This window comes from Marmota flaviventris, chromosome 11 (assembly GCF_047511675.1).
Source record: "Marmota flaviventris isolate mMarFla1 chromosome 11, mMarFla1.hap1, whole genome shotgun sequence".
In the NCBI taxonomy this organism is placed as follows: Eukaryota; Metazoa; Chordata; class Mammalia; order Rodentia; family Sciuridae; genus Marmota; species Marmota flaviventris.
The window spans coordinates 34,951,820-34,969,005 of NC_092508.1; the positions used below are offsets into that span (position 1 = coordinate 34,951,820).

At 41.5% G+C, this 17,186-nt stretch overlaps 1 protein-coding gene and 1 pseudogene across 1 annotated transcript in view; both read right to left on the reverse strand.

Annotated features, from left to right (window-relative positions):
* Positions 1-10,258, reverse strand: part of Aox1 (aldehyde oxidase 1) — a 69,416-nt gene extending 59,158 nt beyond the window's left edge. The window contains exons 1-3 of the mRNA XM_027925027.2: positions 10,069-10,258; positions 3,250-3,307; positions 1,273-1,369 (exon numbers count right to left, since the gene is read on the reverse strand). Of these exons, the coding sequence (XP_027780828.1) occupies positions 1,273-1,369; positions 3,250-3,307; positions 10,069-10,113 (200 nt within the window). The 5' untranslated portion in view covers positions 10,114-10,258. The remainder of the gene's footprint in view (positions 1-1,272; positions 1,370-3,249; positions 3,308-10,068) is intronic.
* A 2,317-nt stretch (positions 10,259-12,575) lies between these two features.
* LOC114083782 (tubulin alpha-1A chain-like) lies at positions 12,576-13,959 on the reverse strand (annotated as a pseudogene).
* Between the last annotated feature and the right edge of the window lie 3,227 nt (positions 13,960-17,186).

Consider the following 17,186-nt stretch of genomic DNA (forward strand, 5'->3'; position numbering starts at 1 on the left):
CAGTTGTTCTCTTCCTGAAATGGAAGAAGAAGGAGGAGGTGGAATCTGCCTTAGACAGGAAGGAGGAGAAACCAGACTGACTTTTTTTTTTCACATACAAAAGATCTTCAACAGGATCTTTTCCTAAAATTCTAATTAGTTATATATGACAGCAGATTGAAATTCAATTCATATTATCCAAATAGAGCACAATTTTTCATGTCTCTGGTTGTACACAAAGTAGAGTCACACCACTCATGTTTTCATGTATGTGCTTAGGTTAATGATGTCCGTCTCATGCCACCATCTTTCCTACCCATATGCCCCCTTCTCTTCCCCTCCTTCTCCTTTTCCCTATCTAAAGTTCAAACCAGACTGATTTTTAATAAGCTATCAATGGTCACTTGTAGGTGGATATTAACAGATTAAAATACAAAGCTAGACTGCATTATCCCCTGCTGGAGGTAGAGACCAAAAAATGGAGGTGGGGAAGGAGAGCTGAAAGAAACTCTCCAGGCAAAGAAAGAAGACTGGAGAGGAAGAAAAAACTTTAGGCACTCCACCTTCATGGAGTGTAGGATTGTTGCTATACTTTAGAGGCTAAAAACAAGACAACATGGATGCAAGAGACCCCCCAGAGCATGGAAAGGAAGACAGGAGAGCAAAGAGAACTCCCAGTGGCCTAAAAAGCTGGCAACCAGGCTGAAAAGCAGGGTGAAATCTCCCAGAGTTCAGAAAGCAGATGGCTTGGCTATGGTGCACAGGCATATCTGAAATCAAACCAGTGCTAGACCCTTAGCCCACATCCAAGCTCTGTGGAATAACATAAAATGTCTTAACATGTATAATGGGGGTTGCAGAAGACGGGGAAGAAAAATAGCAAAGGTAAAAATTTGAAGAGATAATGCCTTGAGAAGTTTCTAAAGCTGATGGAAGACATCAACCTATAGAGCCAAGAAGCTTGGTGACCTTGAAGGACACACACCAAACACAGAGATGTTAAACATAATGGGAAGCAGAACAGGATAGGATCTGATTCATACTTTGAGATAGATCTCTCAGCTGATGAAGAGAGAATGCACTGTAGGGGAGCAAGGAGATGAATTAACAGGCTGTAAGAGTTATTCTCCACTACCATTTCGACCTGGCCTTTCCTCCCCAAACAGCAGAGTGAGTCTAGCCTGAAAATAATTGTGGTACGTACATAGTAGGTGCTTGATACATATTTACCAAATGAAGACATTAAACAAAATTGTAAAAATTGAACCATATCTGCACTTTGCTTCAAGGCACCTTATCCTCTTGGTGATGGGGTCATACTGTGAGATCATCACTGTGCAGGCACCACAGCCCCCCCCGCCACAGCCATATTTAGTCCCTGTGAGTCGGACTGCAAGAAGCATGGTTAAGAACAATGTGTTTTCCATAATTCTTTTTCTAGAATAGCCCTGACCTTGTCAAACAGCACCTTCACAGACTCTTAACATATTTCTAAGTTCAACACATTTGTCAAGTGATGTACTTAGCTATTGTTTTAGTCTCGTAAATTCTTGATTTCCTTGTGTGTCTTTATAGCACGCCTTTGAAATAAACTGGACCTCATGTTGCCAAAAATAGGCCCAAACTAAAAATGGAAAGAGTCTATACATGTACAGCTTTGAGCATATTAAGGTATAAGGACACTTCATATTTGTTCTCATCTTTATTTGAGTCTGCAATGACATACAAAGTAAATGTTAAATTATGAATAACTTATGGACGATTTGTGTCATATTAGCCATGTTTATCTGCCTTTCAGGGGCAGAAACTGCTATTTGTTACCCCGTATCTGTTCCCTCATTATTATTTAATAGTTGAAACCTCAAACTTTAGACACATGTATGGCTGTCCAGAATTAAAGCATACATTTTTCCAGCCTCCTCTGTCACTACATGGGGTCATTAACAATGCTAGTCAATGGGAAGTAAATATAAGTATTATGTATGACATCCACAAGAGAAGTGTACTCATAAAAGGGGTGCCCCCCCTCTGTCCATTACTCCTTTCTCTCTGCTGGAATTCAGTTGTAACAACTGGATCTCAATTAGTCACCTCTATGAGGTAAAAGCTTCATGCTGAGGAGGGTAGAGCAGACATAAGCATTCCCTGATAACTAGGTTCTCTGATAACTTTTTGGCACTGCTTCTTAATTCTGATCAACCTATCTTTCATTTCCTCAAGGTGAGCATGACAGTCATGGGAACAGACTTTCTTCAACAGGGATGGTAACTGACTAAGCCATCCGGCTGCTGTACTTAGGAATTGATCACCACCACTTTCATTAGATTCAAACCTCCCAGGGGCTGATCTCCACAAGTGACTCTGTGTTGTGGAAAGACATGGAGTCCATGTCAACCATCCCCAATGCTTTGATGTACATGCCTTGTACTGACCAGAAGCCCAGAGCCCTTCCACTCAAACTTCCCTCAAGGGGTGGGGGGAAGGACTTCCTTCCTTGGGAAGGAAAAACTGCACTTTACAAAGGCTCCCCAAGCCTTCTCTGAGTCACTCCTTACCTCCTGTCACACAGGCATTTAACCCTCACATATTTAGCTTTATTTTTGGTGTCAGCTTCCTGGAGATCATGAATAAACACAATGAGAAACAAATACACTTCTATCTTCCATCCTGTCTACTACTATTTGGGTTTTCTGTCACTCACAGTGAGCCAGACTTCAAATATTACACATAGGAACTGTGGTTGACTAGGAAGTCAGCATTCATTGTTTTTATGTTTGAAGATCTTGGATGACTTTAGGAACATGCTCATGTGTCTGAGATTTCAGGTTGAATTTCTCCATTTTTATTTTACTTACATTTCATGAGATTCCTGTGCTTTCTTTTGTAATGGAAATGATGATTAATCATTACAGAGTGTAATCTTATGTCCCTAAAGGATATAAAGGATGCTTAATTGATCCCTTTTAATATCAACTGCTTTAATTCCCATTGCTAGTTTCACTGTTTAAGCCATCTACTTAGTGCTAAAATAGAGATCAGAAAAAAACTTGGTTCTCTTGACGGCCACAATTGTGCACTGATTATAAAACTAAGATGTAGGACTTCCTCAAAGATGAACATAATAGTAGGGCATATGTCTCGGTGTAGTTCTAAAAACATTTGAAATATCATCTGATGAGAACACTGCAGCTAAACATATACAAGCATGCACGTGCTTGCACACACACACACACACACACACACACACATTTGAAGCAAAGAAAAGGATACGATTCTTCCTCAGATATGGTAACAGCATTGTTTCTGGATTGACGTTTTTTTCTATGACCTATACAATAGAGAAAATCAAGAGTTATACACACAAAATTGAGAGAGCTACTGTGATATTCACTTTGGTAGGCTCATGCAAACTTGAGGAAAATGCACATTAACACTCACGTTTTCAAGTTGATTTCAGGTTTACGGAACCTGTGACACACGAATTTGCCTCTCAAGTGTAGAGTTTAAATCTTGCCCCAGCCCCCAGTCCCCACCCTGCCACTGTCCTTGGTCCTGAATTATCACTGTTCTCTAAGGTAGTGGTTGTTTCTACTAACAGGAACAACAGGGACTTCTGTCCAGATTCTCCTAGAAACTCTGAAGCAGCTGAGAGGAGCTGATGGAACAGATGAGTCTCTGAGAAATCAATGATGTTAATTAAAAGACTTGTTTGTTTACCAAATAATTAGCTTCCACAAAGAGACCACAACCAACCATGGCCCCAAATCAAAGAAGCCAAGGAGAAGACATGATGGCTAGGCCAGCGATGCCAAGCTGTGTGGCAGGGCACACCTGAGCAGGTGTGTGTGTGAGCTGCAGCACAGCGTGGGGCAGCCATACCCAGGAGTGGCATGACTAAGATGTCACCATCAGTCATGTTTTTCAAAGTGACCATGTTATCTCATTTTTTATTAAAGGTTTGAGATTTCTTTTAGATTAACAGAACAGATTAAAGCATATTTTGCTTCCCAGATTCAGAAGCCAAAATCATCTTTCATAATGTTGTAATGTTGAGGAGTTTGCCCTTCGGGGAGGAAGGTAAGGAGGGGCAAGAAGGATCTCGGGCTGCCTCCTCACCCTCTCAATTCTGATAGCCACAGGGCAGACAAAAGTGAGGGTTATGCCAATTGCCACAGTCTGTACCCTAGGGGACTCTGCAATACAGAAAGAGAGATGTGTGTATCACGCACGCACATGTACACATTCTACAAGAAAAATGTGAGGCATGTTCCAGGCATCCTCCAGATAACTGGCCCTCAGTGGAACTCTTTGCTTTATTTCCCCAACTTCTTTTTTCCTCTGCCTCAATCTATTTTGTGGCCTCATTATCTGCTGGATCATCTAAGCTTAGAAACCTAAGCCATTTTCAATTTTTCTTCCTTTCAGCCCACTGCGATCAGTGTCACCTAGTTCACACCTCCAAGATGATTCTCTAAACACCCTTCACTTCTATTGCCACCGCCTGGCACGAGCTCTTACCACCTTGAGCCTGAACAATTAGTCACTGCCTAGTGTGTCTTCCCACATCCACTCTTGGCACCTGCAATGCCTCCCTGTACCCCACTACCAGAGTGATCACTCTAAAACCCAAGTCCTATCATTTCATGTATCTGCTTAAATTCAGCATAACTCCTGGCTGCCAGACTGCCATTCTGGGACTTACTGAATCATCCAGGTGCTTGTTAAAATAAAACCCCTCTGGAGAGAGGATTTCTGGGAGAGAAAACCCAAAATATGCATCTTTAATGAGCAAGCTGAATGGGTCTTAGTGAATTTATACTCAAGGGTTCCCACAGTCCTAGGAGAAATTTAAACTCCTTGGCAATGTATCTCTGACAAACTGCCCATCATTTCATGACAACTGACCCATGTATCTTGAATCAGATACAAGAACTGGCTGGTCCCAGAAGTTATATACTTTTAATTTTCATTACAATTACATACAGATTTCCTTCTGTCCTGAAAGTCCTCTCTCTCTCCCCTCTACTTGGCAGAATTTTGCATGCCATTCAATGTCCTGCTCAAAATTCTCCATGGAGAGTGCTGCTACCTAATATACCTTCCCCACTCCATATGGCAAGGAAGCATCCTCCTCTGTGAGCTCCTGGTCAACGACCTCACCTCTTATTGCACTGTTTACCCTGCATCATAATTATCTGTGTTTGTACAGCCTCTTTTGATCTTGGGAAAACTACCTTATGTTATTCTTATTTTGCTTCAAACACTGAGCTCCGTGCTGGAAATATATCATAGGGACATAATTAATGTTAATTAATTAAATAAATAAATGGCATATGATGTGTCCAATTTGCTATGAGAACTCCAAGGAGGGAGGGATGATGTTTTACACAGAACAGAAGAAAAGAAAGGATAAAAAGAAACAAAAGAAGTTATTAATGGCAAAGACTGTTTACAATCCCAGGGTGCATTCTCCTTTTCTTCCTTCTATCTTCCTGGAATAGGGATGAAATGGCTGGAACTCAAGTGGCTTTCATAGATCAGTGGGAAACAGAAACGTGGGTCCCAGATAACACGATGAACTTTCTGGAACACCCTCACAACTTCTACCCCCATATATACATTCTTCAAAAAAGGAAAATGACTCCTATCTTATTTGAACTACTGTTACTTATTTTTTTTTAGTTATAGGTGGACACAATATCTTTATTTTATATTTATGTGGTGCTGAGGATCAAACCCAGTGCCTCATGCATGCTAGGCGAGTGCTCTACCACTGAGCCACATCCCCAGCCCAACTACTGTTACTTTTAAGTTTATACCACTGAATCTGAAGCTAATCCTAATTTATATATATGATGGTGAATGTGCAGAAGCCCAGTTTTAATGGAGAGAAAGGATCTGGTTAGCCTGGAGAGTAAAGCATATTAGGCTTGAGGACATTGACATCTTTTAGGAAAAAAATTAACAGAAGCAGCCTTGCTGGCTTGGAATATTTATTCTAGTAAGTGTTTGAGGAGATTACAAAGCCAGCAAGTATCCTTCTTGTAAGCTCTTAGAGTGAAACAGGGAGGTCAGAACTACCACGGTGGCCAGGGGTGGGGCAGCGTGCAGAGCAGAGTTATTCTCAGGGACTCTGGACTAGAAAGTTAATTCTAGAAGGGCCTGGCTTCACTCAAACAGAAGTGAAGTCACAGTCACAGAATGTGTCTATCTCAGCATAACTTTGGATGTTGCAAGGGTGAAATCTGTCCCTCTGTACTTCTGCTAGTTCTTTCAAGAGAGTCCAAGTTCACACTGTACAAGGCTCGGCCAGATCTAAGATAGAGGCAGAAGGAAGAAAGAGAAAAGGGGGGAAAGAACAGAAAATAAGGAAGGGAAGGAAGTACATGCAGAAGGAGAAGGCCTGAGAGATAGAGGATGAGGGGAGACCGAGGTGAACATTGTAGGACACAGTAGAGAAGGACAAGAATCCACAGCAGAGAAGAAGACGTGAGGCACAGGCAGTGAGGACACTCGGGTTGTTTTAAAATCAGCCTCACTTGCTGCATCTTGCTGCCTCATCTGCATCCACCCCTTCCACTTTTCTCTGAAGCACTGCAGCCATCCCAGCACCCCAGAAATTTCTTTTCTCTTCCCGGTAAATCAAGGACACTAACCAACAGAGAGCACTTTACAGATTTCTGCACTAATGCTAAACAAGTAATGAGCAAACCGTGCTTATGATCACTTGTCTGTCTTCCTGGCTACTCTGAGCAGATGCTGGTTCTACTAAGGAAGCCAATTGTTTTCTAGCTCAGGTATTAACAATAGTTCACGCCTTGCTAACCATGGAATTAATTTTCATCCCAGTTCCACAGGAAAAGGTATGGTTATTAGTTTCATTTTGCAGAAGGAAAGGCTGAGACTCAAAGATATGAAGCACCTTGCCTGAGGCCCCAGAGCTGCCTAGTGGTGGAGTAGCTACACAGTTGCTGAATTCAAACTTATTTATGCCTTGTTAGTTCCAAAGCCTACACCTCTGGTCTCTAGGCTTCACTCCCTGGTGGAACAAAGTGCTTCAGTTTTCTGGTTGAGATTAGAAAATGGTATCTACAGTATAGTTGATCCATGGGCTTTTCCTCCCTTAAACTCATGTTCAATGGGTCACTGTTCTTCTGGGGTCCCCTGGAAAAGTGAAGACGGTTTCATAAATTTCTCCATAATTAGGTCTCTAGGCAACGTGAGCTGGCTTTGTTTTCAGATGGCTTTAACTCCTGCCTGATGACAACTTTTGGTGACATGGGGAGATTTTGCAAAAATCATAGACCAGAAACCAACCACATCACCTAAAGACTCTTAATTAGCTTCCAAGATTCCTTTTCAAAGGCAATGTTTTAATCCCAGAGGTCTTGTTTCACTTTAAAGACACCTCTTTCTTTTGGGTGGTTTCTCTCTCACACCATTCTCCACAATCCCTCACTCTTAGAATCAGAAAGTTTTTTCTAATTCTATCCATCTAGTAATTAGGCTTGCTTGTCAACGTTGGAACACCTAACAGAATGTGGAAAGGAGAGAAAGGGTAGAAAAAGGCTAATGTGATTTTTCTTTTAAATGAGGTAACTGCAAAAACTGAACTAATTATCTCCAGAGTGTTCTTTACAAATTATCTCAGGACATTTGGCCTATAAATAGGGTGGGCCCATTGATAAGAACAAGTTTATTCTCCTTAAAAATCAATGGAGCAAGAACTTGTATTAGTCATGATGTTAAAAATCCCAATACTATTTGTTGGAAGAAAGGGAGGAAAAAAAGGGGAAGAAGATGGTAGATTAAAAATGCCTATTGCTTCACTTAATAAAAACTTTTTTTTAATTATTAGAGCTTTATAGTTACACAGAGCATTTAGGTTCATCCCAACAAACTCATACATGCCTGGAATTCAATTTCAGTTTGTGATCCCCCTTTTCCCTCCATCCTCCCTCCTCTCTCCCATTCTCCTTCCTCTACTAGAGTTCCTGTGGCTCGGCTATTAATTTATATTTGATTGGTTCTTTTTTTTTTTAAGAGAGAGAGAGGGAGAATTTTAATATTTTTATTTTTTAGTTTTCGGCAGACACAACATCTTTGTTTGTATGTGGTACTGAGGATCGAACCCGGGCCGCACGCATGCCAGACGAGCGGGCTACCGCTTGAGCCACATCCCCAGCCCTCTTTATGTAATCTTATCCTTCCCTTTCCCTTTCCTTTATTTCACTCTAGCTTCTGCATAAGAGAGAAAATATTCAAACTTTGAGTTTCTGAGTTTGGCTGATTTCACTTAGCATGATATTCTCCATTTCCATCCATTTGCCAGCAAATTTCATTCTCTTCTTTGGATGAATAGAACTCCCTCATATATATATACACCATAAATTCTTAATTTTTTCATCTATTGACACGCATCTGGGTCGATTCCAACACTTAGCTATTGTGAATTGTGCTGCGTCACTACAGTATGTCGTTTTTTTAGATTTGGTGAAATCACTAACTAAAACCTTTATCATCTAACACTCCTCTTCTAATCTGACCTTTGGCCCTGCCTCCAGCTCTACTGACCTACCCCATAAACACACAGAAGTCCTCCTGTTCCCAGATCTTTTACCTGCAATGCGCTCTGCCTGAAATACTCATTCCCTGGTGTTTGCTTGCCTTACTCCTATTTCCTCCCAGTTGCTGCTCAAATGTCACCCTGAGAGGCCAAAATGTCCATCCCATCTCAAGTATCAGCTTCTGCCCATCTCCATACCCTCCCTTTGCTTTGTTTTCATACTAGCACCCATCACTGCCTAACATCCTACATTTCTATTTATTTATTTGCTGTGGTCTGTTTCCCCCATGCAGCGTAAACTCCATGCTTACAGGAACTTTGTTGTTTCCAGTGGACTTGCTGTTTCCCACAAATGTGAACATGGGCTGGCATAATGTAGGCCCTTAGAAATAAAGCAGATTAAATAGTCACTCTTTATAAAGTGTATTGTCCCCTTTTAGGAGAGGGGCTGAGCCTCTGAAAGTCCTGGTTGGATCAATGAGAGAGCTGGAATTGAATCCTTGTTTGAGTAAATACCATCACTACCACCAACATGATTGTGTCTACTCTACCATTCTGTCATAAAAAAAGGGGAAAAAATGACATGTTGTCAATCTACCCCATTATCCTAACTCTCTCATATTAGTCATGTGAGGGATCCTAAAGGTCCCTCATTACAGTTTAGGAAAAAACAGCTTATTTTATCTGCTATGGAACCTAGGCAACAGGGGCAGAAGTTTTTATGGGGCTTAAAACATGTGTAATTTGGGGGATCCTCTTTAAGAAAATATAATACAAAGCCAGCCACAAATACAAAACCCCTCAACCTTCCTGCCTTGGTTTCCCCCTTCAAAGTGTGTCAGACTGTGCTGAGAAAACATTCAGAGCAAGTAGTCAATGCCAAGTCCAAGGAATGTTTCAAAGGATGCTCACAGGGCTCTGTCATACCTGAATGACTCAAACCCTGCCTGGATCAGTCCCAGAATCAGAACAACCCCACAGGGCCTCAGGGCAAAGGGCCCTACGAGGACATTGGTAGTCTCCAGAGTCTGGCTTTGCCAAACTCTGCCAGGAACTTGCTGTGACTCCGGAAGGTCGTAATTTCTTCATCTGAGATACGATGGGGATGGCTTTAAATTAGTTCATCCCTGTGGTCTGACTTGAAATGCTTTCTGCTCAGACACGCTGAGAATTAAGTCTCCTCCATCTACTTAGATTGTTTTCAATCTATTGGAAGACATTCCTTCTATCAGCTGAGGTTTCCAGGAACAGAAGATTTGGAAGTGTTGGCCTTGATGGGTAAGAGAAACTCTTTTCTCCTTGTTTGAGGAGGGAATGGGGTTAGTAATCAGATTGTGAGCCTTGAAAATAGAGGGAATTGGCACATCCGGAGAGTAAAGGCTAAAAGACAGGGCAGTCCTTGAAAGGCTTCCTTTTTCTGCCCCCATGTGGAGGTGGGGACCAGAATGCCCGGCCCGCGCATCGTGCCCTAGGGGACCAGGGACATGTGGCAGGAGCCACTGCAGCCCGGTAGACGCGCTCACCTTGCGGCCGTTCACGTAGAAGAGCAGCTCGGGGGCCGAGGCCATGGTGGCAGCCGTGCTGTCCCAGTCCGGGTTTGCAGAGGACGGCGGATCCCGGAAGCGCGGCAGCTGGACCGGGTGGTACAGATCGCCAAGCCAGACGGGTTTTAACGGAGCCGAAGGTCCACCAGCCCTCCGGACCCGGGCAGTGCTGCTGAGGTCCTGGGCGCAGAGCTTTAGCTGGGAAGCCACTCGGGTTAGCACGTTTGTGGGCGTCACCGGCGCTGTGTGGGCGGAGGCCTTTGGCCCAGAGGGGACTGACCCTTTCAGGCCCTCGGTGCTAGGCGTCTGTGTCGCTCCCTCGGCAGCCACTGTGGGTCCAGCGACATCGCCTTGGTCGTTTTAGGGTGATATTTTAGGTGCTTTCCCACTAATTTGAAGTTCTCCCCTCCCAGATCGCCTGCTGCCGTCTGGTACTCTTAATGGTCAACAATCTCACATTGATTATTCAGATCTGCAAGAAAGCAACGTGATGTTTTTTTGTTTTGTTTTGTTTTTGTTTTGTTTATTTGTTTATTTCAGGTACCGGGATTGAACAAAGGGACACTTACCAGCCCTTGGTATCGCAAAATTTTAAGTTGCTTAGGGCCTCACTAAATTGGTGAGGCTGGCCTTGAACTTGCGATCCTTCTATCTCAGGCTCTGGAGTCACTGGGATTGCAGGAGTGCGTCACCACGCCTGGCAACAACGGATGGTTTTTACAACTTTACCTTCTGGCTTTACAAGTAATTATACAAATTTATGATTTTTAAGCCAAGAGCTACTTTGATATGAACTTTTAAGAAAAAGTTTTATCATAATTGACAAGTTATCCAGTAACTAATCATAAAATTTCCCAGACAAATGACAACAGATGTAAGACATATTGGAAACATTCAACGACTTGGAATTGAAAAGTACGAAAATTAAAAATCATCCAAAAACGAATGCTGAGAATTTACCAATGTTAACTTTTTGGCTCTGTTTTGCATTTTTAAAATCCACATTAAAACTTACTAAAACTCAAATAGGATCAAACTCATTATTTCCCAGACTTCTTTTTACTTAACATACTTAGAACATTTTCCTATATGGTTTTATTTATCTAAACACACAAAAAAATTATTGTGAAAAATTTTTAAATCTGTATGTCGAAGAGAAGTGTATAAGTAGCATCTCCCTCCCTCTGGCTGAGCTGTAGCAATGGTCAACACTTCATTTCTTTCTACAATTTTTAAAACCAATCCCAAACACATCTTTTTACTGCGAAATACTTCAGGATACATTACACACACACACACACACACACACAAAAGTTTTCTTATTTAGGCATGATACCATTCCCCATGTCTAAAGAAAGTATTTTTACATTTGATTTCTTTGAATCAAGCAAAAGATACTCAATGTATTTGCTTGTGGTCTCTTAATCTAAAACAATCTCTTCACTCCTCCCCTTTTTCATAGTATTTTTTTGATTGACCTATAATAATTGTACATACATCCAATGTGATGTTTTGATTTACTTATTCATTGTGTATCAGTAAAATTAGGGCAATTAGCATATGTATCACTTTAAATGTATCATTATGGTAAACACATTTAAAATCCTTTCTTCACACTATTTTGAGATATACAATACAATATATTATTCTCAAGTGTATTTACCCTAGAAAACCAGAACTTACTCGTCTTTTCTACCTGTAACAATTTGCTAGAGGACCAGCCTTTCCCCATAGCGGCCTTCAAGTCTCCTGTCTGATTATCCCATAGAAATGATCCATATTTTAAATATAACTGATTACTTCTTCCTGGAGTTATTTGTTCTTCCATACATACTACTTATTTTCTATACACTGGATAATAGACCTAAAGCCTTGATTTTATTTGGGTTCAATTTTTTTTTTTTTTTTTTTTTTTTTGTGTGTGTGTGTGTGTGTATGTCAAGAATACTTCATAGGGGGCTGGGATTGTGGCTCAGCGGTAGAGCACTCGCCTAGCACAGGCAGGACCTGGATTCGATTCTCAGCACCACATAAAAATAAAGGCATTGTGTTGTGTCCATCTACACCTAAAAAATAAATATTCAAAAAAGAATACTTCATAGGTATATTGCAGCACACCAGGAGGTGTATGAAGTCTGATTATCTCATTCTTAATGACACTAATATTTATCAATGAGTTTAATAAGATATCTCTGTCTTGATAATGATTTTCTCTTCAACATTTCACTGGTTTCACATCCTTCGTTGAGTATTGCCAGTTGTTATTATGAGGCAGTTGCAATTTTTCTAGTTCTAGCATTCCTTCTGTATTCATCAGCTGGAATTCTTTTTTTTTTTTTTTTTGACAGGGAATACTTTATTTAAAACTCATCAGAGAAATGGACAGCCTGGGTCTGTGACAAAGCATTCATGTTTTAAAGCATGGGTCAGTAATTATATATGAGAGCATACAATGCTACATACAGATTAATTGATCAGACCAAAACTTTTCAATGTTCAAATCAGAATAAGCTTCCCTGTAAAAGCAGCACCTTTGTGACATTTTAACTTTAGTATTCCTTTCCTTATTCCTCACCCTCTCCTTCAACAGAATCTACACCAACCTCCTCATAATCTTTCTCTAGGGAAGCCATGTCCTCATGAGCCTCAGAAAACTCTCCTTTCTCCACCCTCTCACCTACGTACCAGTGAACAAAGGCATGCTTGAGATCAAACTTGAGATCTAGGCGAGCCCAGGCCTCAGCAATGGCTGCGGTGTTACTCAACATGCACACAGCGTGCTGTACCTTGGCCAGGTCTCCATCAGGCACCACAGTGGGAGGCTGGTAATTAATGCCAACTTTGAAGCCAGTGGGGCATCAATCCATAAACTGGATAGTACGCTTGGTCTTGATGGTGGCAATGGCAGCATTGACATCTTTGGGGACCACGTCACCATGGTACAACAGGCAGCAGGCCATGTATTTACCATGGTGGGGGTCACATTTTACCATCTGGTTGGCTGGTTCGAAGCAAGCATTGGTGATCTCTGCTACAGAAAGCTGTTTATGGTAGGCTTTCTCAGCAGAGATGACGGGAGCATATGTGGCCAGAAGGAAGTGGATGCGGGGATAGGGCACCAGGTTGGTCTGAAGTTCTGTCGGGTCAACGTTCAGGTCTCCATCAAATCTGAGGGAAGCAGTGATGGATGACACAATTTGACCTATCAGCCTATTCAGGTAAGTGTAGGTTGGGCGTTCAATGTCAAGGTTTCTGTGACAGATATCATAGATGGCCTCATTATCTACCATGAAGGCACAGAGTGCTCCAGGGTAGTGTAGGTGGTGAGGATGGAGTTGTAGGGCTCAACTATAGCTGTGGAAACCTGGGAGGCTGAGTAAATGGCGAACTCCAGCTTGGACTTCTTGTAATCAACAGAGAGATGTTCCATCAGCAGAGAGGTGAACCCAGAACCAGTTCCCCTACAAAAGCTGTGGAAAACCAAGAAGCCCTGAAGACTTGCGCACTGCTCAGCCACCTTACGAACTCGGTCCAAGACAAGGCCAATGATCTCCTTGCCAATGGTGTAGTGACCTCGGGCGTAGTTATTGGCAGCATCTTCCTTGTCGATGATGAGCTACTCAGGGTGAAAGAGGTGAGGGTAGGTCCACCGTGGATTCTAGGTCTACAAACACTGCCCTGAGGACATTCTCGCCAGTGCCTATCTTGCTAAAGAAGGAGTTGAAGGAGTCATCTCCTCCCCCCTCCACCCCGTAGTTTTGTCACTTGGCCATTAGGCTGGATGCCATGTTCCAGGCAGTAGAGCTCCCAGCAGGCATTGTCAATCTGGACACCAGCTTGGCCAAAGTGGATGGAGATGGACTTACACATGGTTGCTGCTTTCTGGCTGCAGAGCAAATGACGGAGAGGAGAGGAGAGAAGAAGTTGTTGCTTCGTAGACTACAACTCTTAGGCGGTTGATGTAAGAGAACCTGCCATCAGCAGGGATTCTTTTGAATAGAATTCCCTATCCTTTCCTAGAACTATTGACAATGCACAAATTAAATTCATACCAGAAAGACAAATTTATATAACTTTTCCTTAAATTATAAATTTTCAGAGAATCAGTTAGCATCCTATTAACCTACAGTAGTATCCAAAGTGTTTTATCTCTCTTCCCCTTTTATCATATCAATTTATGATTTTTCCCATAGCCAGTGTTTTAATCAATCATGGTTATTATTCCTAATAATGCTGTGTGTCCCATCTTTAGCCAATGGACGTATCTTCAAACTACAATTTGTTCTTTTGATGTGATTGCATGAATTTTTGAAAATCTTCTTGCTTTCTGGCATAACAAAATGTCCCTTCTCTATATCCTGTCCCAGACTTAAAATCAGACAATACTTGAAAGAGCCCTGGTTTCTTTGAATGGATAATAATATTGAGAAACCACAATCTGGGAGAGGTGCTCATTGCCAATGAGTTGCCATTGTTTCTAGGCATTTTCAATGGATAGTGCTAGAAAACATAAAAAGTAGTAAAAGGGGCAAAAAAAAAAAGTATAAGTTCACATTGATATATCTAATTAAAATTCAAAATTGCAAAGGTTTAAAAAAATCTTGGATATGCTTTGAATATAGTTTGTCTCTACAAAAATTATGTTGAGGCAGCAGCGTTGGGAGGCAGGGCCTGGTAAGAGGTGTTTTGTTTAAGGGATAGAGCTTTCATGAATGAGTTAATGTCTTTCTCACATGAATTCTTGCTCAGGACTAAATTAGTTACCACAGGCAGCCCCTCCTGATTTGCCTCTTCAGCAAATACTCACTTCCCTTCCATTTTCTGTGGTGAGTTGAAACAGCTCAAGGTCCTCTCATAAATCAAGTAGGTGCTAGCATCATGCTCTTGGACTTCCAGAATCACGAGCCCAAACAAAACTTTTTCCTTTAGAAATTACCTAGTCTCAGGTATTCTGTTATAGTAACAGAAAACAGACTGATTTACAATCATACCCCTATTCTCTTGTGTCAATAATCTTGGTTCTAAAATCTTAATAGTTTATCCTGTTCACAGATATATTTCAAAATAAGAACATTAATATTATGATAGCAATAAGACTAGTGAGTGAAAGTTTTAAGTTTTCTTTAAAGTTCTTTTTTTCCTTAGAGAATACCCTACAGAGGATGTAGATTCGAAATATTTTTTCCAAAGTTAGTTATCTATCTCAGTTTTCTGTTATGAACTTGATAGGAAATTTTCATTTCAATCAGCTTTCAAATAAACTGTCCCCAGTTGATGGTTACTAGATTGTTCTTTTTTGTTTGTAATTACAAATCTTGCCATAATGATATTTTAACATTTTTGCAAGGGATTTTTGGTATACTTTAGAAAAAGAGTGATTTCAGAGTCAATTATATAAAATTTTGTTGGATATTGTCAAAATCTTTTCTATAGGCTTATACAATTTTTCATTTTTCTAGCAATGCATAAGAACCAACAAGTGTAACAAAGGGAAGTTGGGTTATTAGAACCTAGAAACTTTGAAGGAGACCTCTAAGGGAGGGCACTGCTCAGCAGGGTGGGATTGAGATCTCTAAGGAGCAGGTAAAGCAAGGATGTTGCTGATACCTCAGGAACTAAAGGAGTCTTCCTTAAAAGGCAGGACTGAAGCCTCTGATGAAGGGACAAAATCCAACTAATGCTAGTATCTCCAACTGGTGACTGGAACTGTTGCCGTTGGATTAGATGCCATTACTGAGATGATGCAGACAGAAAAGCAAAGCCACAGGAAGGAGGAGATTAAATTCCTTTTCCTTCTTTCCATTTTTTTCCATCTCTTTCTAGTGATCCCATTGGCAGAGGTTAAAAAGAAGTCAGCTAGTAAAGCAGAAACAATACTTTCAGAGTTCCAATGTCATATAGTAAATCATGGAGTCAGGCATAGAGTTGACACCATAACTGGCATATATTAAAAGGTGAGATTCATTTCATGAAAACAAGGTTTCAGTATCATCAGATCTGTGAATATAGTTCATCTCATTAACACATTTAAGGAGAACATTCATAGATCACTTTTGTGCTATTAAGCTATTGCGTCTCAGATTCAAATCCACACTTATCCACTGTTTTGCTAAGGCCAGGTCTTTGCAAATAATTATTTTCTTTTTCTGGGCTTCTTTTTGGTCTCTACCAAAAGAGGGTATTAGAAACAAACAGGAAGTATGGAGGAGGAAGAACAATGTGCTTTGTTCCTGGCTGCATCATGCAGAAATGGTTCACTCTGGCAGGAGTGATTGACTTCAGTACAACAGCTGGCTTCACATGGAGACCAGTCTTATCATATCCCTTTCAGGAAACCAGCATCAACCAACTGCATGGACCTGGAGTAATTGGATCATGAAGGCTCTAATGTCATCAATAGATTAACCTATTAATAGATTCATGGCTGAATGGACTGTTGGGAAGGGATGGAAATTATAGAAAGTGAGATCTAGTTCAAAGGAGTGGGTAGATCCTTAGGGTTATGCCCTTGGGGACTGTATCCTGTCCCCTGCACCTTTCTCTGTGCTTGGTTGCCATGAGGTAAGCAGATTTGCTCCACCACCATGGCCTGCTGCCTTGATGTGTTGCCTCTTCAGATCCAGAGCAATGGAGACAGCTGGCTGTGTGGGCTCTCTCTCATCCAGCAAGGAGGTCCATGGAACAGAGTAGAAGAGAGTGTGGCTGCAGTCGCTAATCAAGACCTTTGGAGACCAGGCAGGAAGCAGGTCTGATTTTATTGCACAGTTACCATGTACATATACTCAGGCAGTAGCTAAGCAGCTTACAGACAGCCACCAATGCTATTTCTGCTGCCTTTGCAGTGACCAATCGAGGAGCAGGCCATGGAGCAAGTACAGGGACTGCAACACATGCCTCACGCCCAGGGCTGTGCCCATGGGTTAAGTGACCTGCCGCTCACACACTTAGCACAAGGGGAGTGGCCTGCCACATTATGCACCTGTCCCCACAGCTAACCATGGACTGAAACCTGTGAAACCATAAGCCAAAATACATCTTTCCTACTTTGTTTTTCCCAGGTATTTTGTCATAGCAATGGAAACCTAACTAACAATCAT